Source organism: Bubalus bubalis, chromosome 2 (assembly GCF_019923935.1).
Source record: "Bubalus bubalis isolate 160015118507 breed Murrah chromosome 2, NDDB_SH_1, whole genome shotgun sequence".
In the NCBI taxonomy this organism is placed as follows: domain Eukaryota; kingdom Metazoa; phylum Chordata; class Mammalia; order Artiodactyla; family Bovidae; genus Bubalus; species Bubalus bubalis.
Window position 1 is genome coordinate 57,923,849 of NC_059158.1, and position 22,320 is coordinate 57,946,168.

General features: G+C 43.5%; 1 protein-coding gene, 1 long non-coding RNA gene and 1 other non-coding gene across 4 annotated transcripts in view; 2 read left to right on the top strand and 1 right to left on the bottom strand.

Annotated features, from left to right (window-relative positions):
- Nucleotides 1-10,120: 10,120 nt before the first annotated feature.
- LOC123328455 lies at nt 10,121-12,150 on the top strand. The gene is made up of 2 exons (XR_006543286.2): nt 10,121-11,317; nt 11,810-12,150. It is a non-coding gene; the product is annotated as an uncharacterized LOC123328455 (long non-coding RNA).
- Nucleotides 12,151-15,901: 3,751 nt separating this feature from the next.
- The window catches only part of NEMP2 (nuclear envelope integral membrane protein 2), a 28,061-nt gene continuing 21,642 nt past the window's right edge, over nt 15,902-22,320 (top strand). Inside the window, exon 1 of one of the 2 annotated variants that reach the window (XM_025273346.3) lies at nt 15,902-16,235. In XM_025273346.3, the coding sequence (XP_025129131.3) occupies nt 15,917-16,235 (319 nt within the window). In that variant the 5' untranslated portion in view covers nt 15,902-15,916. Of the gene's footprint in view, nt 16,236-20,851; nt 21,521-22,320 lie in introns of those variants that run through there. The other variant, XM_044932440.2, reaches the window with a different exon arrangement.
- Nucleotides 21,564-21,637, bottom strand: TRNAY-AUA. The gene has a single exon. It is a non-coding gene; the product is annotated as a tRNA-Tyr (tRNA).

Sequence of the window (22,320 nt, forward strand, 5' to 3'; positions counted from 1 at the left end):
CAAACTCATGTCCATCGAGTCGGTGATGCCATCCAGCCATCTCATCCTCTGTCGTCCCCTTCTCCTCCTGCCCCCAATCCCTCCCCGTATCAGAGTCTTTTCCAATGAGTCAACTCTTTGCATGAGGTGGCCAAAGTACTGGAGTCTCAGCTTTAGCATCATTCCTTCCAAAGAACACCCAGGATTGATCTCCTTCAGAATGGACTGGTTGGATCTCCTTGCAGTCCAAGGGACTCTCAAGAGTCTTCTTCAACACCACAGTTCAAAAGCATCAATTCTTCAGCGCTCAGCTTTCTTCGCAGTCCAACTCTCACATCCATACATGACTACTGGAAAAACCATAGCCTTGACTAGCCGGACCTTTGTTAGCAAAGTAGTGTCTCTGCTTTGGAAATATGCTATCTAGATTGGTTATGACTTTCCTTCCAAGGAGTAAGCGTCTTTTTAATTTCATACAAAAAAGCATTAGAAAATAATTTATTAGCAATTCTAATTTTGAAAAACAAAGCATTGCTGATAATGCCATCTCACAGATAGTCATTTTGAATTTTTTAGATGACATTTTTCAGAATTATATGTGTGTTAGCCCGACGACAAACTTAGACAGGATATTAAAAAGCAGAGACATCACTTTGCCAACTAAGGTCCGTATAGTCAAAGCTATGGTTTTTCTCACATATGGATGTGAGAGTTGGACCATAAAGAAGGCTGAGTGCCAAAGAATTGATGGTTTTGATCTGTGGTTCTGGAGAAGACTCTTGAGAGTCCCTTGGACTGCAAGGAGATCAAACCAGTCAATCCTAAAGGAGATCAAACCAATCAATCAAAGGAAATATTCATTGGAGGAACTGATGATGAAGCTGAAGAAGCTTTAATACTTTGGGCACCTGATGAGAAGAGCCGACTCATTGGAAAAAAACCTGATGCTGGGAAAGATTGAAGACAGGAGGAGAAGGGGACAACAAAGGATGAGATGGTTGGACAGCATCACCAATTCAATGGACATGAGTTTGAGCAAGCTCCAGGAGATGGTGAAGGACAGGGAGGTCTGGCGTGCTGCTGTCCATGGGGTTGCAAAGAGTCTGACATGACTGAGCGAGTGAACTGAACTGAGTTAGCTGGATAATTAGTGGTGAACCTGCCAGTGTCACTGAAGGAGAATGTTTCAGGTTACACGTAGTTCCAGCAGTGAACTCACTCAGAGTTGCCTCTATAAATGAGTGGCCCAAGGCAGAACAAAGGAGCAAGTTGAAGACCCACAGGTAATCGTGAGATATGCTTAAATTTTCTACCTACAATAAGCTTAAAGAAGAAAGGTGGTACTTTTCTCCTCCTATCTGTTAGGCAACGGCATCTATATTGAGTTTCTTTTGTAATTGTACATGGGAGTTTTTTTTTTTTTTAATCTGCATGAAAGTGTGAAATTGAAGAATAGATTCATATAACATTAGGGTGAAGAGGAATCATAGAGATCATCTTGATGAACAACCACATCTCTAGAATGAAGTACAGATTCAGAGAGCTGAAAAGGAGTCGGCCAAAGAATAGAGTGGGGAGTCTAGAAAGTTTGATAAATCAGTCAACCAATTGGAAACAAGGGCACTGGCCCCCACCCACAGCAGCCTCCTGAAATAAATGTTAAATGGGAAGCTCAGAGGCAGAAGCTGGGGAGTGTTCACAGCTCCACAGAGAGGTAAGAGGCAGGAGGAGAGGCTCGTGGACTGGTGCTGCAGGATGCAGACTAGGAAGAGCCCTGTCTGGTGCTACAGGCCCGTCTGTGGACCACAGGCCAGGGCAGGAGACACCCAGTCCATCTGTAATCACAGGAGCTTCCTGGCTGAGAAGTGGCCTTATCAGACCAGAGCTTAGCTCGAGTTCATGTCCCATTGCTACTGTTCTTAGCCTGTGTTTTTCCTCTGAGCTAATTCCCATCTGCTGGGCTTGCTTCTTGCTAAACTTCCCAAAGACAGAAAGGGCTTGTCAGATTTTTTTCTTTTCAGTCAGCCCAGTGAATCCCAAATAAAAGATTTCTTGTCTTTCTCTTCTCTTTTACTGAAATCCTTTAATTAACATTTACCAGCTTTTCATGCATTTTTTTGTGTGTGTGTTGAGGACATCCAGTCAAGGGTAAGATGAAACAGTTGGGCAGCAGTTAAGTATACAGTACTTTTTTTATTTTAAGTAAAATAAAAAACTAAGACCTTCTAATTCTTAAAAAAAGTAAAGTTGGTAGCCTTCAAGATTCTCCTGGGGGTGGGGGGGCACTAAAATGGAAAATCTATCTATCCAAAATACAATTAAGTAACTGAACTCATTATATTATGAGAATAGCTGTGATGTTGTTCGTAATGCTAGTATTTTGGCATTTATTTTGTAGAACATAAAAATGACTGTATTTGATTCCTTTATAAAAAATAAACATAAATGGTGCTATGGACTAACCTAAAACATATAGACTGCTAGTTATTTCTCCAGCAAAAATGGGCTTACTTAGTATTAACAATGAGTTGCAGTTCACAGTGTGCAACCATGGTGAGCCTCACATGCAAGTGCCCCACAAAAATGGAGAAGAGAACTCTTATAGAGGGGGGAAGAAGTGCGGGGGCAAGCAGGCATAGTAAGCAGAGAGTCCATGGCTTTTCATCGGGTGAGTTCTGTCATGCGCTGGGCTCTTACCGGGGAAGAAGTCTTTCTTCTTCCTATTGGGCTCATCTGAGGGCGTGAGAGCTCCCCCTTCTGGTCTCTCCACTCTACTTAACTGAGATTTCTCTTCATTAATTTTTTACAGGCTGAATTTTGTCTCACCTTCATATGTTGAAGTCCTAAACTTGAGTACCTCAAAATGTGACTGTATTTGGAAATCGGGTCTTTAAAGAGGTAATTAAGTGCACATGACATCTTATGCTGCTGCTGCTGCTAAGTCACTTCAGTCGTGTCCGACTCTGTGACCCCATAGACAGCAGCCCACCAGGCTCTGCTGTCCCTGGGATTCTCCAGGCAAGAACACTGGAGTGGGTTGCCATTTCCTTCTCCAATGCATGAAAGTGAAAAGTGAAAGTGAAGTCACTCAGTCGTGTCTGACGTCTTATGAGTGGGCCCTAATTCAGTCCAACTGGGTCTCCTTATAAGAGATTAGCACAGAGACACGCACGGAAGGAAGATCCCATGAAGACACAGGGAGAGGTTAGCCATCTACAAGCAAATGAGAGAGGCCTCAGAAGAAACCAACCCTGCTGACATCTTAATCTTAAATGGTAGCCTGCAGAGCTGCGGGAAAATGAGTTTCTGTTGTGTAAATCACTGGGTCTCCAGCACTTGGTCTCGGCAGCCTTAGCAAACTACTGCCGACGGTTTCACGATGTGCTACGTTTTGCCCTCAGGTGTTCTCTATCTGGGAGAGGGTTAAAGTTCAAGACAGAGATTACTCTCTCCCACTCATCGGGCCTTCTCAAGTGGGATGATTGGAGAAGGTTCTGTTTGAAATAAATTATCCTAGGAGAGAAGGGGACAGGCTGCAAGAGAATGAATGGTCCTGAGGGGAGCAGAGAAAATCTGGCCCCAGGGAAAGGGCGTGCAGGCTCCCAGGAAACAGTGGTAATGGGTTGAAGGGTCCTGGGAACCTCATTGCCTCTTCCTTCCCAGTAACCTCTCTAACCCTCCTGATAGAAGCATTAAAGTGTTTCCTAATGAGTACAGTTCTGTTCCACTTGAAATATTAATGAAGTATATAAATTCTCTGGTTACCTGAAGTGCAGTGCAGTAGCGGTTGTGCAACCAATTTAGTGGATTCATTAACTTTTCCTAGATGAACGAGGTTAGGGTGGACAATATAAAGGTAAGTAAAGCTTCATCAAATTTTTATTTATATCAGTAACCTCAGATATGCAGATGACACCACCCTTATGGCAGAAAGTGAAGAAGAACTAAAGAGCCTCTTGATGAAAGTGAAAGAGGAGAGTGAAAAAGTTGGCTTAAAGCTCAAATTCAGAAAACGAAGATCATGGCATCCGGTCCCATCACTTCATGGCAAATAGATGGGGAAACAGTGGAAACAGTGGCTGACTTTATTTTTCTGGGCTCCAAAATCACTGCAGATGGTGATTGCAGCCATGAAATTAAAAGACACTTATTCCTTGGAAGCAAAGTTATGACCAACCTAGACAGCATATTAAAAAGCAGAGACATTACTTTGCCAACAAAGGTCTGTCTAGTCAAGGCTATGGTTTTTCCAGTGGTCATGTATGGATGTGAGAGTTGGACTATAAAGAAAGCTGAGCGCTGAAGAATTGATGCTTTTGAACTGTGGTGTTGAAGAAGACTCTTGAGAGTCCCTTGGACTGCAAGGAGATCCAACCAGTCCATCCTAAAGGAGATCAGTCCTGGGTGTTCATTGGAAAGACTCATGTTGAAGCTGGAACTCCAATACTTTGGCCACCTGATGCAAAGAATTGACTCATTTGAAAAGACCCTGATGCTGGGAAAGATTGAGGGCAGGAGGAGAAGGGGACGACAGAGGATGAGATGGTTGGATGGCATCACCGACTCAATGGACGTGGGTTTGGATGGACTCCAGGAGTTGGTGACGGACAGGGAGGCCTGGCGTGCTGCGGTTCATGGGGTTGCAAAGAGTTGGACACGACTGAGTGACTGAACTGAACTGAATATATAATATGCATATGAATTGGCATGTAACATGTATTTCTTACTATAGATGGCGTTCAAGGAAATTCAGAACCATTCCTCTAAGACAAAACTGACCCGTTCCCTTTCTTTCTTGAAATGCTTTATTGGACCCTCAGTGTCTACAGAACAAAGTCCAGAGATTTAGCAAAACCTTCAAACTCCCAAGATGGAGCCCCAGTCTACATGTCTGTATTTCTTCTTATGCTTTCAAACTGAGGAGCACTTTAGGAGTATGTAATGTGCCAGGAGATACTAAGAGCCATCCGAGAACAGTCTGTGCCTCCTTATAACAAAAATTTTACTTGCTGATGTGTATGGAAAATATGCTTTTTTGTATTCAATAGCACAGATATATTGTGAAGTAGAATTTAAAAGTTGCACGAGGGGCTTCCCTAGTGGTCCAGTGGTTAAGAATCTGTCTTCCAGGCGATGAGGCAATGAGGTTCCCAGGATCCATTACCACTGTTTCCTGGGAGCTTGCACGCCCTTTCCCTGGGGCCAGATTTTCTCTGCTCCCCTCAGGACCATTCACTCTCTTGCAGCCTGCCCCCTTCTCTCCTAGGATGATTTATTAAAGGGGGACACAGGTTTGATCCCTGGTCAGAGAGCTAAGATCCCACATGCCCCGAGGCAACTAAACCCAAGCACGCTGCAACTCCTGAGCCCACACACTCTAGATCCTGTACTGGACAACAAGAGAAGACCAAGGGCCACAACTAGAGAAGCCTGTGTGCTGCAGTGAAGACCCAGCACAAACAAAATTTTTAAAATAATAATAAAAAGTGCATGGATTTTAAGGTAAGAGATTAGCATGCGATAAGAGGCTGCCTGGAGGTTGGGACAGGATTCTCTTCTCTGCCGTTCAGAGTATGCCAAGTAAACCCTGGAAGAGCTGTGTGTGCTGCAAGCTCCAGAAGTGCTGACCCTGTCCTTTCACATCTGCCACGAAGTGAAGCAACTCATGTCCAGCAACACGCAGGTACTGCGATGCCACGTGGAGCCACTCCAAGCGCTGCGGGTCACACAAAGCGCCCTGCTGGCACTGACCTTAGCCAGCAGGCAAAAGCAAACCACAGGCGCTGGAGTTTAGAAACTCAGGTTCAAATGCCGCTCTGTCTCCTGCGGCTCTAAGGGGCTAGACAAGGCTCTTAGCCAGCCTGTGAGGGAGATCTACCTGCAGCACCTATCACCCTGTGGGTCCTCAAGAAGTATTTGACCATAGAGCTTGCAGGCAGTTTCCACTTCCTCCCATGTGGCTGCACAGGGATCTCTCCCAAACTGAGCCCTCAGAGGACAAGTAAACACATAGACGGGTTAAGAGTCCCAAAGCCAGTGTCTTGAAACAAGTCTTTTAAGTCCTCTAAGCTGAACTGCTTCTTCTGAAAGATGGGACTCATAACAGTACCTCTCTAAGAGAGTTATTTTGAGGATGAAATAAGATAACATACATGAAAACACTGTGCAAACACACCTCCTCTTTTACTACAATGAAAATTATCATTTCTTTGATCATCAGCTTATACTTGCCTTATACCAAAGGTTTATATAAGGTTGGTTTCCATTAATACATGGAGCACCGGTTCAGAAACAAAGAAATGTTCTCTCTTTAATTGCATCAGAAGTAAAACAAAAATTACATTGCTCCAAAGTTCTTAGGATTTTATAACATGGAGAATACATTTTCTAAACCCTGCTGAAGTTATAATAAAATTATCAAAGGTTAGGAAGTTATTAATAATTTTTGTTCCTAATTCTTGTGAAAATCTGGGCTTTACTTAAAGAGAGTAGTTTATGTGGTGGGCTCTAGGGAGATGGCTGCTGCAGCAGTGTAATGTTTAACCTAAATCTTAACATAAAATCATAGAGAACAACAACTTAGCAAAGCTTAAAATCCCATGGACAACATTTATACTGATGCTTGGCTACAAGGCATCTATACAAACTTCAAAATACATGTGAGTGAAGGCAGACAGACCACCAACAGCTGCAAAACCTGAATCCTTTCAACACGTGGGCAGGAAAAGCCAAAAGAAGCAGTGAAGTATGACGGACTTTAGTGGACTTGAGAATCCCTAAATGGCAAGGGCTGTTTATTGGAAAGCGAGTGGGCACGTTTTGCCCAATCCAGTAGGTGGTGAGTGCAAGGGGTCTGCTAAAAGACTGAAGGCGCTTAAGCTGCCCTAGAGACTGACCTGCCTTCCAAGACGGAGGGTCATGCTGAAGGGAAATGCTGAAAGTGGAGTCAGAACTGCAGGGCAGAGAACAACAGAGAGGAGATCAGATAAAAGTGGTGGAAGGGAACAGAATCTGGAAACCTCATAAAGCAAGGTGACTCTTCGTAACACTTCTTGAAAACCACAGAAGAGTTTGTGCAGTTAGAAAAGTCATTCAAAGCCATGTCTCCTGCTAAAAGTTCTGGAAAGCCATTTTTACATAAAAATGAGGAACAGATAAGTATTGAGGCCAATTGTCTTGCAAAGTTATGTCTAAGAGAAACAATGAACAGGATAATATCTCTAATTTTTGAAGAAGAAATGCAAAATAAGGGGACAAAACAAATACTAAAAATTATAATTAAAGAGAAATTTTCTTTAATAAAAAACAATATGAAGTCATATATTAAAAAAAAAAAACATACTGTGTAGCTGAGAATGTTGACCCAGAATTATCAACACCAAGACATATTTCTAGCAAAATGAATGAACTTTAAAGAAAAAACTTTCATTGAGTATCCAATCAAAACCAAAAGTGACTTAAAAGGTGAAAAAATGTAGATTATCATCAGGTTTTTTTGACAGCTATACTTTATGCCAGGAAAAAATGGAATGACGTATTTAAGAGACACAAGGAATAAAATGTAAAGCAAGTATTTTATATACTGCAAAACTGACTTTCAACTATAAAAGGCACAGAACAACAGTTATCATTATGCAAGGATTCAGAGAATATTGTTCTCATTAGCCCTTCCTGAAGAATCTAGAGGAGGATGAGTTTTAAACAATCAAAATGATTAGATAGACATCAGTAGAAGAATTGGTGGTGGACATAAAAACAGTTATCTGAAGAACTAATGCTAAATGAGAATTAAAAGAGTATAATATGTAAAAGCTATATTTGCACATAATGTAGATATAGTATAACTATAAAAATAGGATGAGGGTGAGGAGAGCATATGAAAAAAATTTAAGCCATTGTTTAAAAGATTTTTTTTAGTGCAGACCATTTTTAAAAGTCTTTATTGAACTTGTTACAATATTGCTTCTATTTTATGTTTTGTTTTTTTGGCTGCAAGGCATGTCAGATTTTAACTCCCCAACCAGGGACCAAACCAGTGTCTCCCGCATTGGAAGGTAAAGTCCTAACCGCTGGACCACCAGGGAAGTCCTGAGCTGTCCTTTGTAATTATATTGGTGGTGGTGATATGTGTATAGTTATTCTAAGCCTGTTCTGTATGCAGTGTGGGATACTGTAAATGAGTGTTATGGGATATTACAATTCCACCATCTACCCTACCCTTGGAAACTAGAAATCTTGTTACGGAGGAAGAGAGAGATAGATGAAGTAAAAGTATAAAATTGACTAGGTTAAAATCTCACAGTACTGACTTTTGGCTTCCCAGCTAGCGCTAGTGGTAAAGAACCCGCCTGCCACTGCAGGAGATGCAAGAGATGTAGGTTCGATACCTGGGTCACGAAGATCCCCTGGAGTAGGAAAAGGCAACTCGCTCCAGTACTCTTGCCTGGAAATTTCCATGGACAGAGGAGCCTGGCGGGCTACAATCCATGGGGCCGCAAAGAGTCAGACACAACTGAGCAACTAAACACAGCACTGACTTTTAATTGGAAATATCAGTATTTTATTTGTAAAATTGTACCTATATGTATACTAATCAATAGATAGATTCCCTAACTCTGCCACTGAAAAGGCCAAATAACAATAAGTAGCCAACTCAGGAGCAATAAGCATTACCACCCAGATTGTGGTCTAGAAATCATAGAAGAAATCAAGACTTATGGAAACAGGACTGAGTTCTTGTATGGCGCAGGATGCATATAAGATGAACATAGACATCTGTTATTAAAAATCAAGGAAGTTATCAAATCAAGTCATATGGAAAGGACTCAGAAGCCAACCTGAAGAGAATCCTGCTGGCCAAAGATAGAACAATATGAGCAAAAACATAATAATAATAAGTAATAATTGCTATTGACTGAAATTTTATCAAATATGTTGAAATCATGAGTTCATGACAATATTTTTAAAAACAAAAGAATTGGTGACCTTTAGAGGAGGACAATAAACTGGTGGAGAAAAAAACCTGAGCACTATCCTACATTTTCCATGTGAAATGTATCACTGGGTAACCAAATAGTAGATGAGAGATAATGTCTCCTTATCAAAATATATCAGCTAATAGTGAAAAAGAAATGATGGAATTTGAATGTCACCATTCTGTAACCCCCAATGGATCTAGATACCAATAGTTAGAAGTATCACAAAATAAGAATAAACCAGACATTGTATGACTCCTCAGGAAAGAACACAACACACCTCTAGTCTTACCCAAAGGAATAAAAGCAAGTCCAGGGAAGTCTGTGAACCCAGGTGCCAGTTTGCAGGAAATACCAAGGATAGAAGAGTGAAACAGTACAAGAGAGACTTAAAAGACGTATCCAAAACAACTTTTTAATGGGTAAAAATGTCTATGGATGTGCATTTGGGTGTCATAAACTGTAAGGAAACAAAGGAAATGATCGCTGTGAATATCAGGATGGTGAATGCTTTGAGGGGCAGGAGGTGACTTGAATTTGGAATGAGGCACACGGGGGACTTCTGAAATACTCTTGGCTACAGGAGTACTGGCCTTAAAACAACTCATTGGGCTATCCATTTATTTTGCAGTGCTTTCTAAATCTTTTGTTTTACAGTGGATATTTAAGTATTACAAGTAAAAAAAAAAACAACCTGTTTAACATAAAGGATACCTATTACACAAAAAGGAGAATTTCAGTAAGAATCTGTTTTAGGATTAAGAGGTTACTGTCTTTGCCTTTCATTTCACTATCTCTCCTGGTTCTTAATTGACTTTTCCTTGTTTTTCCCTCTACTCATTACTAGATATAATAATCACTGGAAATATTATAGATTCTTTTTGACACTTTATCAATGTGAATAATATATGTGAGAGGATCTTGTTGAAATTCTCCTTTTTGTGTAATAGGCATCCTTTATGTTAAACAGGTTTTTTTTTTTTTACGGAGAAGGCAATGGTAACCCACTCCAGTACTCTTGCCTGGCAAATCCCATGGACGGAGGAGCCTGGTAGGCTGCGGTCCATGGGGTCGCAAGGACTCGGACACGACTGAGCGACTTCACTTTCACTTTTCACGTTCATGCATTGGAGAAGGAAATGGCAACCCACTCCAGTGTTCTTGCCTGGACAATCCCAAGGGTGGGGGAGCCTGGTGGGCTGCCATTTATGGGGTCGCACAGAGTCGGACACGACTGAAGCGACTTAGCAGCAGCAGCAGCAGAAGTATATTAGTTGAATTATTTATACTTTCCACAAACTATTGAAATGTGACCAATTTAGAAATTATGGTTTTGTTATAGAAACTACTCAGAACAGATAGACTTTCTTGTGTCAATTTTCTTCAAAAAGTAAAGTATTATTTTATTATAAATTAAACATAAATTTCTTCCTAGCAGTCGTTTACACTGTCTTTCCATGCCCATGGTCACTATAACATCCTGGGAAAATAAAGAAGTCAAAAATCTGTATAACAATTCCATAATACGCTTGGGTCCAGCCAGATATAGAATACGAACAGACAGTAATATTGGAAATGGAGGCTCTTAAGGTCTGATTTGGAGAGGGGAGAGAAACAGCAGAAGAACAAAATCTGAGACTATTTATCTCCATGTCCCAGCTCCACATACTCTTTTTACAAAAGATTTAAGTTCTTTCCAAAAACACATCAAAGAATATTGATTGAAGGATTTTTCTGAGTAGCCTTTGACCACGGGGGAAGTTCTGACGTACCTAGTGGGAAACTGAAAACAAGAGGAAAATCTCTGTTTGAGTTCAAGTGAAGTCGCTCAGTCGTGTCCCACTCTTTGAGACTCCATGGACTGTAGCCTGTCAGGCTCCTCTGTCCAGGCAAGAATACTGGAGTGGACTGCCATTTCCTTCTCCAAGGGATCTTCCCAACCCAGGGATTGAACCTGGGTCTCCTGTATTGCAGGAAGACTCCTTACTGGCTGAGCCATGAGAGAAGTCACAAAGGTCAGCCCGCTGCATTGGCTGGGAATCAAACCAGGTCAACTGTTTGGAAGGCGGCTATGCTCACTACTATACCACCAATGCTCCTTAAATTACACACAGATCTTCTACATTGTCAATAAATGACTAATAAAGGCAGTTAAAGAACTTAACTGAAAGGATGGGTGCATGTGGGCTAAGTCACTTCAGTCATGTCCGACTCTTTTCAACCTTATGGACTGTAGCCTGCCAGGCTCCTCTGTCCATGGGGATTCTCCAGGCAGGAATACTGGAGTGGGTTGCTATGCCATCCCCCTCCAGGGATGCGACCAGAGAGCGAACCCCGGTCTCACGTGTCTCCTGCACGGACAGGTGGGTTCTTTACCACTAGTGCCACCCAAGGAAGCCCATCTGAAAGGATATCTGCAGTTTAAAGCTTTCCTTGAAAGAAGAAAAGCCTTTCACATTTAATTATCTCACTATAAATTGTTCTCATAGTGACTACTCCAGAGGGGTGGAGGGGGGGCGGGTCACCTAGATTGTAGAGAATAGCTGATTAAGAAAAAAAGTTTCCTAAGGGTGAGTTGGCAGAAAAGAAAGCTTTGGCAGAGATTCTTTAGGAACAAGTCAACTGGAGTGTGGGATTGGATGGTATCCATGTAAGAGATAAACTAGGATCCCAGTGCTGGGAAAATCTATCTATTAACACATGCAATCTTAAGCTTACTGACTGCAATTTAAACCTATTTCTTTTTTGCTCATTTCTTTGAAAACATAACAGATAACTGGTGACTATTTTTCTATATCCTAGTTCCTTCAGTTAACTCTTAGAAAACTGCAACTCTTCTACCTTCTTTTTCTCAGATTAACCAAGAACATCGTTTCCTATAGATAACTATTTTCCAGCCATCATCAACTAATCATCAAACACTTGAATATTTTTTCCCCACGACTTGTACAGTATGGTCAGAAGACTATTTGCCTCAGAATTGTAAACGTGGATTCCTACGTCATTGCACGGACCTGATAAATAAAGATCTTTGGAGATGTGACTCAGCCATACCAAAATCTGAGAACCACTACTTTAAAGAATACCACAGCTCTCAATTTGAACAGAAAGATTGAATTTGACCAATTATGTTTTATCAAGGTCTTTAGCAATTTAGAGAACATATGATGTATTTCTTAATAAATTATAGTTATTCTAATCCTTCCCAACATCATTTATTCATACTGAAAAGCTACGTATCTGATGTGAATTATTAAAGTTACTGAGCTAGGATATGGCAAGTCAATTTCAAAGTATTTTCTAGATGAAATATGCTACAAAAAACATGATCCAACAAGTCAATGTCTCTATTCTTTTATGAGAAGTCTTGAACAACCTGTTTTTTTTCTCTTGATGTATAAAATTCTAAAAATGGGAATTGTTAAATAAATGATGACATGCAGCTTCTGTAATCCTTGTGGCATTGCTGGGTATCATTACAGTCTTTCTAAATCTTCCTTTATGGAAGAATCCAAAGTAACAGAACTTTGCCTGTTTTCTTCTAATTCATTTAATTAAACCTTCTACCAACCTAGAAACCAAGTGAAAGCTCCTAAATAATTTCTGACATGAACTAAATTTTACTTCTGATTCATAATGACTGATTATAACCCTGTGACAGTTACAGAAAATTAATTACAAAGAGCAAGAACTCCAGAAATAAAAACGCAGAGGCTGAAATTTGAATTGCAATCTTTATCACATCATGTGAAAATAGTCAAATGGAATTAAAGAACTTGGGTCACTAAAATAATATGAAGGAAGCTCTTTATTATGTATTGGTTTTTGAAAAAATAAGTAGATGTCATATTCTAGCAATATGAATTACATAAAATGCACACACAGTATTTTAGTTATGATTACAAACTTGTCCCCAATTCTACTTCCAGTCAAGCATGAAACTTATAAAACTCATAGTCCTAATATTTTTTAATCACTTGGGGTAAATATTAAGAAGAGACATTTGGGTCTCTATGCCAAATGGACTGACTCAGTCTCAGGAGGGTATGTCCTGGGAATCTGCCTTTACAGCATTAAATATTTAAGTATTACCCACACCACTAGCATTCTGCCGAGAGTTCTAACTTCTTCCTTATCTATGAGTTCCAGACAGGCAGTGCTTTGTTTGTCTTAGAGTTTGCCACAGAGTGTTTACTGGAAATCCATAGCTGAAATCTGTAGGCAATACAACTGGGCAACTTCTTCAAATAGACAATGAATTTTGTCCTTTTTCAAGCATCTCTTTTGGGGTAGAAATGTATTGGCTGGTGTTAAAATCTAGGTACAATTGTCTTACATCACCTGGGCAGGTATAATGGCAACCCCCAGTTACAACTTTCTTACCTCACTGATCCACTGACAGGCAAACATATTCTTTGTTTTCTAACAGAAAGATAGAAAGCAAAGCTGTATAATATCCCAGAAAGCTTTGAACAGAAGATTCTGCAGGAGTCCTGTTTATATGGATTTGGTATTGGTTTGGTTTGTTTAATCAGTATCATCGTCTTCTAGAAAGGCACCACAAATGCTGATGTAATTGAAGCGCAATAGACTGCACTAATCACAGATTGTTAATCCCATCTGCTTCTCATGAAAAGGAAGCGGTATTCCATAATGATGTGAAAGAACCCGTGAGTTTTCCTAAATCTGACCCCTCCTTACTCGTGATCTTGCTCTCCTTACTCGGTCTGCGTGTATTTCTCTCTCCATCTGACCCCTCCTTACTCTTACTCTTGCTCTCCTTACTCGGTCTTCGTGATTTCTCTCTCCACGGTTCTTTAGTATCTTCCCCCCTTCGTTGCCACTGTCACCACAAAGCTTATCTATTTTCATACGAGAGGTTTTCCTAAGAGAGAAAGTTTTGGGGAGGTTTAGTTGAATTTCATCATAGTCCCCCAGTGATAAAATGGTCACCTTCTAAGATTCTGTTATCTCTAGGAAAATATTTATTGCTATCCTTTAAAGCGGAATGTGGTGTTTTGATTTAGCTTCCTTAATAAGAAGCTAAAGATATTTATTAAGAATATTCTACATGAATAGCACTTAAAATATTAATTTAATACACACTTGTTTCCTTTTATCCCTCTACTTGATACAGATGTCGGAAAACATTTCTGTCATTTGAGAATATACCTGTTTCTTTTAGCCACATTTCATAATGCCATTCAAAATTAGACTAAATCAAAATAAATATGGTTAGAAAAAAGTGCTGTGCAAGGGGCAAGTGGGGTTAGGGTCTCTGCTATTTCTCTGGAGGTAGTCTTCAGGGTCAGACAAGATAGGAGTTCAAATAGTAACAGTTTGTTTGTAAAAATCATCCTCCCCAAGAGCCCCTTACAAGGAGATTTCTGAACTCAAGAGTTCTTTATAAGATTTCTGAATTTGCAAAAAGCAATAATTGGGTGTACACATGGCACCAGGGGTTTGAAGGCAGTTGGTTTAACTTTACTTTGAAGCCAGGGAAAGTCTAGTGGGTTCTACTCACACCTTTGGGGGAAATGAGGCTAAACTATTTTTAGAGGATGATTTCTGTCACAGTTGGGTTCTCTGGAGTACCTTAGCAGAAGCCCAAAATTAGGAAAGAGGAAACGAGCTCTTGTTCTACTGAATGTTTCGTGTGAAATACTGAATCACATTAATGGGTTTCCGAGGTCTGAAGAGGATCTGTGCCTTAAAAAAAAAAAAAAGTACAGTTTAAGGGTGTTTCAGACTAGGAGTTCTCTACTCATTATTGCTATTAAAACCACTCAAGATATTTTTCCAGTTTTATTGAGATATTGACATATAACACTGTGCTTGTTTTAGGGGTACAACATAGGGATTTGATATATGTACATACTGTAAATATAATCAATTTATTTAACATCCACTTCCTCACAGTTGCACGCTTTTGTTTAAATGATGAGAACTTCTAAGGTCTGCTGCCAGCAGTTTTCAAATATAGGTTACAGTATTGTTAAGTCACCATTACATCCTCAGAACTTATAAATGGAAGTTTGCACCTTTTGACCGCCTTCACCCAGTTCCCTCGTCTCCCCACCCCCTCTCCGGCAACCACCAATCTGTTCTCTGTATCTTTTTACACACACACAAGCTAATTTCAAGGGGTATGTTATATTGGTTGAGAGCATGTTTTCAGTTCAGTTCAGTCGCTCAGTCGTGTCCGACTCTTTGCGACCCCATGGACTGCAGCATGCCAGGCCTCCATGTCCATCACCAACTCCCGGAGTTTACCCAAACTCATGTCCATTGGCGATGCCATCCAGCCATCTCATCCTCTTCTCCTCCTGCCTTCAATCTTTCCTAGCATCAGGGTCTTTTCAAATAAGTCAGTTCTTCGCATCAAATGGCCAAAGTATTGGAGTTCCAGCTTCCACATCAGTCCTTCCAATGAACACCCAGGACTGCTCTCCTTTAGAATGGACTGGTTGGGTCTCCTTGGAGTCCAAGGGACTCTCAAGAGTCTTCTCCGAGAGACTGTTTTACATGCTCTTTGTACTGAAATGTGAGAAGTCAGTCTATTTAAGCAACCAAATTGCCAATTTGTTGTTATAAACAAAAAGGAAAATGAAAGATGAATTGATTTTTATTATTTTTTTTATAAGTAAGGGGGTTGCTGAAGATTGACGGCAGAAGGGGACGGCAGAGGATGAGATGGTTGGATAGTATCACCAACTGGATGGACAGGCGTTTGAGCAAGCTCCAAGAGTTGGTGATGGACGGGGAAGCCTGGCGCGCTGCAGTCCATGGGGTCTCGGACACGACGGAGCGACTGAACTGAACTGAAGGGCCTTAGCCTTCCTGGGATGTCACGCAAGGGAACTCTGGAAACTGAGCCCTAAAACCCCGCAGTCGGGGGTCAGGGCAGGTTTCTACACAGACGGTCCTTTCGGGCCCGCACCCTCCGGGGTTAGAGCGGGCCCATGAGCCTCCAGGGGGAGACGGGGCGGAGCCCGGCGGGGCGGGGGCTGGACCGCGGCCGCACCCTTCCTCTGCCGGGGGAGGCGGGACCTCCGCCCTTCCCGCGTGCAGGCCGCGCCGCCCCCCGCTCTCCTCCGGCGCACCGCGCCATTTCCGCCACTCTCGCCCGAGGAACCCCTCCGCCCAGGGCCGAGCGCGGCTGGCCCTCGAGCGGCATGAGGCTGCCCCCCGAGACGTGCTGGCTGCTGCTCTGGCTGCCGCCTCTGGCCGCGCAGCCCGTGGGCGCCGAGCGCGGGGAGGAGGAGGCGGCAGCCGTCTCAGGTAACCGCGGGCACGGGCTGCGGGCACGGGCTGCGGGCGCGCGCGCCCCCTCCCTCTCCGGCCTCCTGTCGCCCTTCCCCCCTGCTCGTCCCCGCCCACGCCAACACCCCGGCCCGGCGGTGACCCAGGCTCTCCCCGCCCCGGCGGCGCGGAGCCGGGCGCGGGCGGCGTCTCCCTGCCAGATTTAAGGCGGCCTCCCTGACCGCCTGCTTCGGCTTCCCTGGACTCCGCCGGGGACTGGATTTTAGGATTAGAAGCAGCTGCAAAGTTCATTCTGGCCCAGTTCCCACGTTTTATAGAAGCAACCAAAGTCCAGAGAAGTTTTGATTTGTCCAAGGACATGAGGACAAGTCATTGTTACAGATGATCCTTGTCTCCAGACTTTCAACACAGGACATTTGTATTTATCAATTTAGGTCGAAAAATATTCTTTCCCATTCAGGATGGTAAAAGCTTAGCTTTAGAATTACACTGAAATTCTGTTACCCTGACTAGCTCTGTGACCTTGAGTCAGTCAAGCCACTACTGGTCACGTGTAAAACACGGATAATAATATTTCACAGGATTGTCGTGATGTGTAACGTGTGTGCAGTCCCTGGTCCAGAGGAAACAGGAAATGGTAGCTGCTGCTGGTGGTATGGCTTTCTGTGGCGTGCTCTCAAGATCCTGATTCCGGGCAGGGCAAGAGTTCTAACTTCAGTTCTGCTATGAGCTTAACATTTCTATTTCATTAATTTCCCCCATTAAATCCTTTAAAAGATTTCCTGGACTCACTGTCCACTAACTTCCCTTCATCTTTTTGCCCACCTTCGGTTGCAAGGGAGGCAACCAGCTGTGGGCTTATAGGTGGGGAAAGCTGCCTCCTCCTGTTAAAATCCGGATTGTCTATGAATGAAGGCAGTTACCAGATTTTCAGCTGGAGCTGCCAACTCCTGGTAATCTCACAGTGAGGTACTTGGGGCTATTCTAGATCAGTTTTCATTGAATAGAAGTTTGTCAAGTGTTTACTTTCTACCGGGCAGTGTTAAAAGTGCTTTGATTGCATTATCTTATTTAATACCCATAGTAGCCCTATAGGGTAGGAACCATTTATATACGTATTTTACAGAAGAGGGCTTGGTAGTAAAAGAGGTAACCAGTATATACTGATGAAAAAAATAAAGCACAGATCTGTCTAAGAGTTTCGGAGCATGGCAGCAGCCAGAACATTGTAAGTAGCCTGGACCAGCATCCAGAACTTTGATTTCTTCTTCGGTCATTACATTCAGCCACTCACTTGTAGAATTACCTTGGTCCAGGCAGATAATCTTTAAGCGCCATAGTTTTCCCATCAGTAAAACAAAAATCTTCTGTTGCTGAATGTTCTCCAATATTTTCCTTACCTTTTTCTCTTTTTAAGGGAATTTTTTTTTTTTTTTTTTTTTTGGCTTTGCTGGATCTTTGTTACTGCTCAGGCTTTTCTCTAGTTGTGATGAGTGGATGCTACTCTTCGTTGAGGTGTGCAGGCTTCTCATTGTGAAGGCTTTTCTTGTGGCGCACAGACTCGAGGATGCGTAGGCTTCTGTAGTTGTGGCTCGTGGGCTCCAGCGCGCAGGCCCAGCGGCTGTGGCTCGTGGGCTCCCGCGCGCAGGCCCAGCGGCTGTGGCTCGTGGGCTCCCGCGCGCAGGCCCAGCGGCTGTGGCTCGTGGGCTCCCGCGCGCAGGCCCAGCGGCTGTGGCGCGTGGGCTCCCGCGCGCAGGCCCAGCGGCTGTGGCGCGTGGGCTCCAGCGCGCAGGCCCAGCGGCTGTGGCGCGTGGGCTCCAGCGCGCAGGCCCAGCGGCTGTGGCGCGTGGGCTCTAGCGCGCAGGCTCAGCGGCTGTGGCGCACAGGCTTAGTTACTCCGAGGCTTGTGGAACCTTCCTGCACCAGGGGTTGAACCCACATCTCCTCATTGACAGGCAGACTCTCATACACTGTGTGCACTACCTTTTCTTTACTTTTATTTGCCTCAATGAGCCCGTTGTTTTTCAGGTTTCAGCTGGTACTTCGTTTTCAAAATAGGGCCCAGCTATAATGTGAGATACTTGGATTAGATGATACTTCCTGTTCTAAAAATCTGTCTTCCAATAGCACACACACTTAGACACACACATACCCTTACACACCCTTCCATGGAATGGAGAACATCCAGACTGAGGCCAGAACAGCTTTCTGGCTCCCCATTTGGAGGAAAGTCAGAGGCAATTGATACAGGAGGAGCAGATAGTTGTCTGGCTAAGAGGAAGAGAACCTTCAAACCAAAGTAACCAGGAGCTTGGAACCAGCGGGCAAGGTCCTTAGATGAAATTCAGGCCACTGCGATGAATTCCCAGGATTGAACCATAGTGATAGGCCATTTTAAACCACAGCTTTAAAATTCATCCATGGGGAAGAAAATCAATACTTGAAGTTAAAATCAGACCGGAATGTGCATTTGCATATGATAGTTACAGTTTCATTCTCTGTGTACCTTCTTGCATAGAGAATGCAACGAAGAGAAATGAAGATCAAGATGCATAGTCAAGCCAGGTTAGAAAAACAAGAAGTACGGTTAATAGAGAAGTTCTTTTGTAACTTTGATACTACCTGCTAATTAGTTTGAATTTGAACTTACAAAATAATACCCCCAAAAATCCTTCTGCCCTGTGAACTCTCAGGAGTTCAAGTTTATTGCTTTTTAACTCTTCTCCCTGCCTTACCTTATCCCTAAAGAAAAGCAGTCATATAGGCCAGATGGGGAAAGTGGGAGCCTGATTTAATAAGTGATTTTATTATTCTATTATAATTTCATCTGAAGATATTTTTTCCCATAAGGGCATGTAAGGTTAAATTTTCAGAAGGAACATTGCTGAAATATTTTTACGTTGGAGATTGTTTAAAATCTGCAAACACCTGAAGTTTGTGCTCTTTATTTTTAACATATTCTATAAGTAGGTTTAAGTACTACCTGCCCTTTTTTGAAGTTTTGACTGAATATTTTTACCTTAAAAGGTAAGTTTAGTTTATGACTAAACTCTTTAATTATATCCTTATACCTGTAGGAAAACTAATAAATGACAAAAGTAGTACGGAAGAGTAATTTTAAATTTATTGGTTGAAGCAAGTGATGTGAAGCGGTCTCTTTTATATATGATATGTAGTCCTAACATTAGATTGAATGTTTTCAAGTCGAGTGGTGTTTTAAATGAACTAAGGGATCGCAGTGGTAAAGGGAACCCTGACTCAAATCCTTTGGTCATGTAAAGAACTGAGCTTCGTCATAGCAGTTTGGGCACAGCTGGCCAGAAACCCACTGTTCTCTAGAAGTCAGGGTTATTGACAGGTTCAGGAGAGCCTGCCAAGGACTGCAGGTGGTTAAGGAGGGCTGTGCTCGGTGGTGGCCTTGCTGGGTCGTCATAGTAAGGATGGCACTTGGGGTTGGTCCTGCAGATGCTCCCAGGTGCTTGGGAACTGAGGCAGAGCTGGGCCGGCCCACACTTGCAGACCATTCTGACCTGAATCAGGGTTGAGGAAGTGAGTACCCAGGTTACGGGGGTGGGGGGGCACCCTCTGGGAAGGAGATGTGTTTCAGCTCAGGGGAAGCAGCGGCTCTTTCTGGGCAGGTGTTACTCTCTTCTGACCCAGTGAATGATTGTTTTGACATTTGTATGTATCCCTAAAAGTTTCCTTTTGTTTTCTGGATTGCCTTGTAAGGGGATGTTGCTGTTATTGAGATATATGTCCTTTTGCCTGATCTACCACCAGGAAGTTCCAATGTTACCTGATTGAATGGGCAAAGCCCGAGGCTGCATGAATAAATGACACCTGCAGACGTGCCCGCAGCCTCGTAGCCTTCAGTGTCAGGGCTTGAACAGGTGACAAAATTCAGCTAATCAGTCAAGCTGGCTACAGTTTTTGTCTGCCCCGCTCCGATGGAGGTAGAGGAAGTAGAAACTGCCTAATGAAATGTCTCTAGAAGAAGATAACTGAAAGGAGGCGAGGCCTAGGAAAGCCATAACCTTTATAAATCATCAAAATGAAAAGATCTGGTTCCCTCTAGGAAGACAGTAGGCCAGCTGTGTTAAGAACCTTGGTTGTCAAAGTTACTATCTTACGCTGGTCCAACTAGTCCATGACTTAAGACTCCTTGGACTGAATTCGCTTGGAGCTAGGGTTGAGGTTTCTTGTGGCTTGAGTTTCTAGTTCTTTAGGTAGTTAGGAATTCTTGTGTGGGTTGACTGAGATGCACAAGAGACAGGTGGTAACAGAGCAGCCAGAGAACATCATGAAATGCCAGCGCCTCGTCTGTGATGTCTCCTGTGTGAATTCAATGTCAGTCTCACCTCCAAAGCCAGACGTTGCTCTGGAGAATTCCAGGGGAGATGCTGTTTGCAACATGCTCTTAGTAGTAGATCTGTAGGTGTCAAAAATCAGGGCAGCCTTTCTTTATCTGTGCTTTCCTTAATCTGGTTGAAGACCAGGTGACATCGGAGCTAGTTCTAGTCCTCCAGCTGGGAGGTCCCTTACAGAGAATGCACTGACCTACCGTATCGAGTACAACGGCAGCAAGCAGATTCCCACCGCTTGTCTCCCACTCCCTCCTCTGCCTGGTGAGGAGAGAGAAGATGGTTCCCAGCTCGAGGGGTGTTAAGGGTTAGCGCTCTCACCCTGTAGTTCAGGGCACAGGGATGCTGGGGTAGGGAAGGGGCGGTGGAGCCTGCAGGTTCTGTTGGGGGGATGGCCATGGTGCAGGCTGGACAGGTGCCCAGCATCAGGTTGTTTCAAGGGGAGCCTGGAGAGCACCCCCTCTTATGGTGCCAGCACTGGCCAGGCTCTTGTGAAGACTGGCCGTTGCAGGGAAAGAGCAAATTGGCCAAGATGGCGTCGTCGGGCTCTCTTGCCCGACGTTTTGTAGATGGTGATGATGTAACCGCTGAGATCACTTAAAGTGCTGCACGTGTACATCACAAGGTACCCAGCTGACCACGGGCTGCTTTGTTCTGTAAGCACATATAAGCTCCACCTGGAAGTGACCTTGTGGCTGCGTTGCGGCTGCATTATGTCTGTGTCTGCTGGGTCAACCACGAGAGGAGAGAAGACAGTGTGTCTGCAGTTCCTATTGCTCCTCGAGTTTTCTTCTAGCTTCCCTGCTCGTGCCTTGCCTTCCATGGGTTCATCAAACAGCACACACAGTGAGATACAGCAAGACAGCCTTGCCTTCACTAGGTCAACTCTGCGACCCTGTGGACTGAAGCCTACCAGGCTCCGCCGTCCATGGGATTTTCCAGGCAAGAGTACTGGAGTGGGTTGCCATTTCCTTCTCCAGGGGATCTTCCTGACCCAGGGATCGAACCCGGGTCCCCTGCATTATAGGCAGACGCTTTTACCGTCTGAGCCACCAGGGAAGTCCTAAATAACCCACCAGTCCTCTGCAATTACAGCACACGAGTAAAAGACGAATACTTAAATGTGGGGATACAGTGATGAACATGCCGTGTCCTGAACTTCATGAAGGGAGAGTGTCAACTAAAAAATACGTATGTAATGTGAAGAGAAGAAAGCAGAGTAAGAAGGGAGGGGTTGGAGTGTGCCGTTTTAGACAGCAGGGTCGGAGAAGGCCTTGCTGAGAAGGGGACGTTTGAGCACACAAATGTTATCTATTGGAAGGAGAAACTCTGCCAGGATCTGGGGAAAGCAGTTGCAAGCGGAGGAAACCACATGCAGGAATGCTTGAGGCGGGGGCAGCTCAGCGTCATGAGGACAAGTTGACCGATGTGGCCGGAGGGAAGGCCAGAGGTGCCTGGCTCCCAGGAAAGGAGAGCAGGTTTTGCTTTGAGAAGTCGTTTGGGGAGGGGGTGGTTGAACAGGTAAACGATGTGCTCTGATTGATGTTTCTAAAAGGTCCATGTGCTGGTAAGAGGATAGGTTGTGGAGGGGGGAATTGAGGCGGTTCTGGGAGCTGACCAGCTCGCAGTCCTTTACATTCATCCAAGTGCATGAAGCCACCGTCTGGACGACAGGAACATTTACTCCTGAAGTCAAGCTATTGCACTGTACCCAGATTGCATCATCTTGCTCGTAGCTGAAG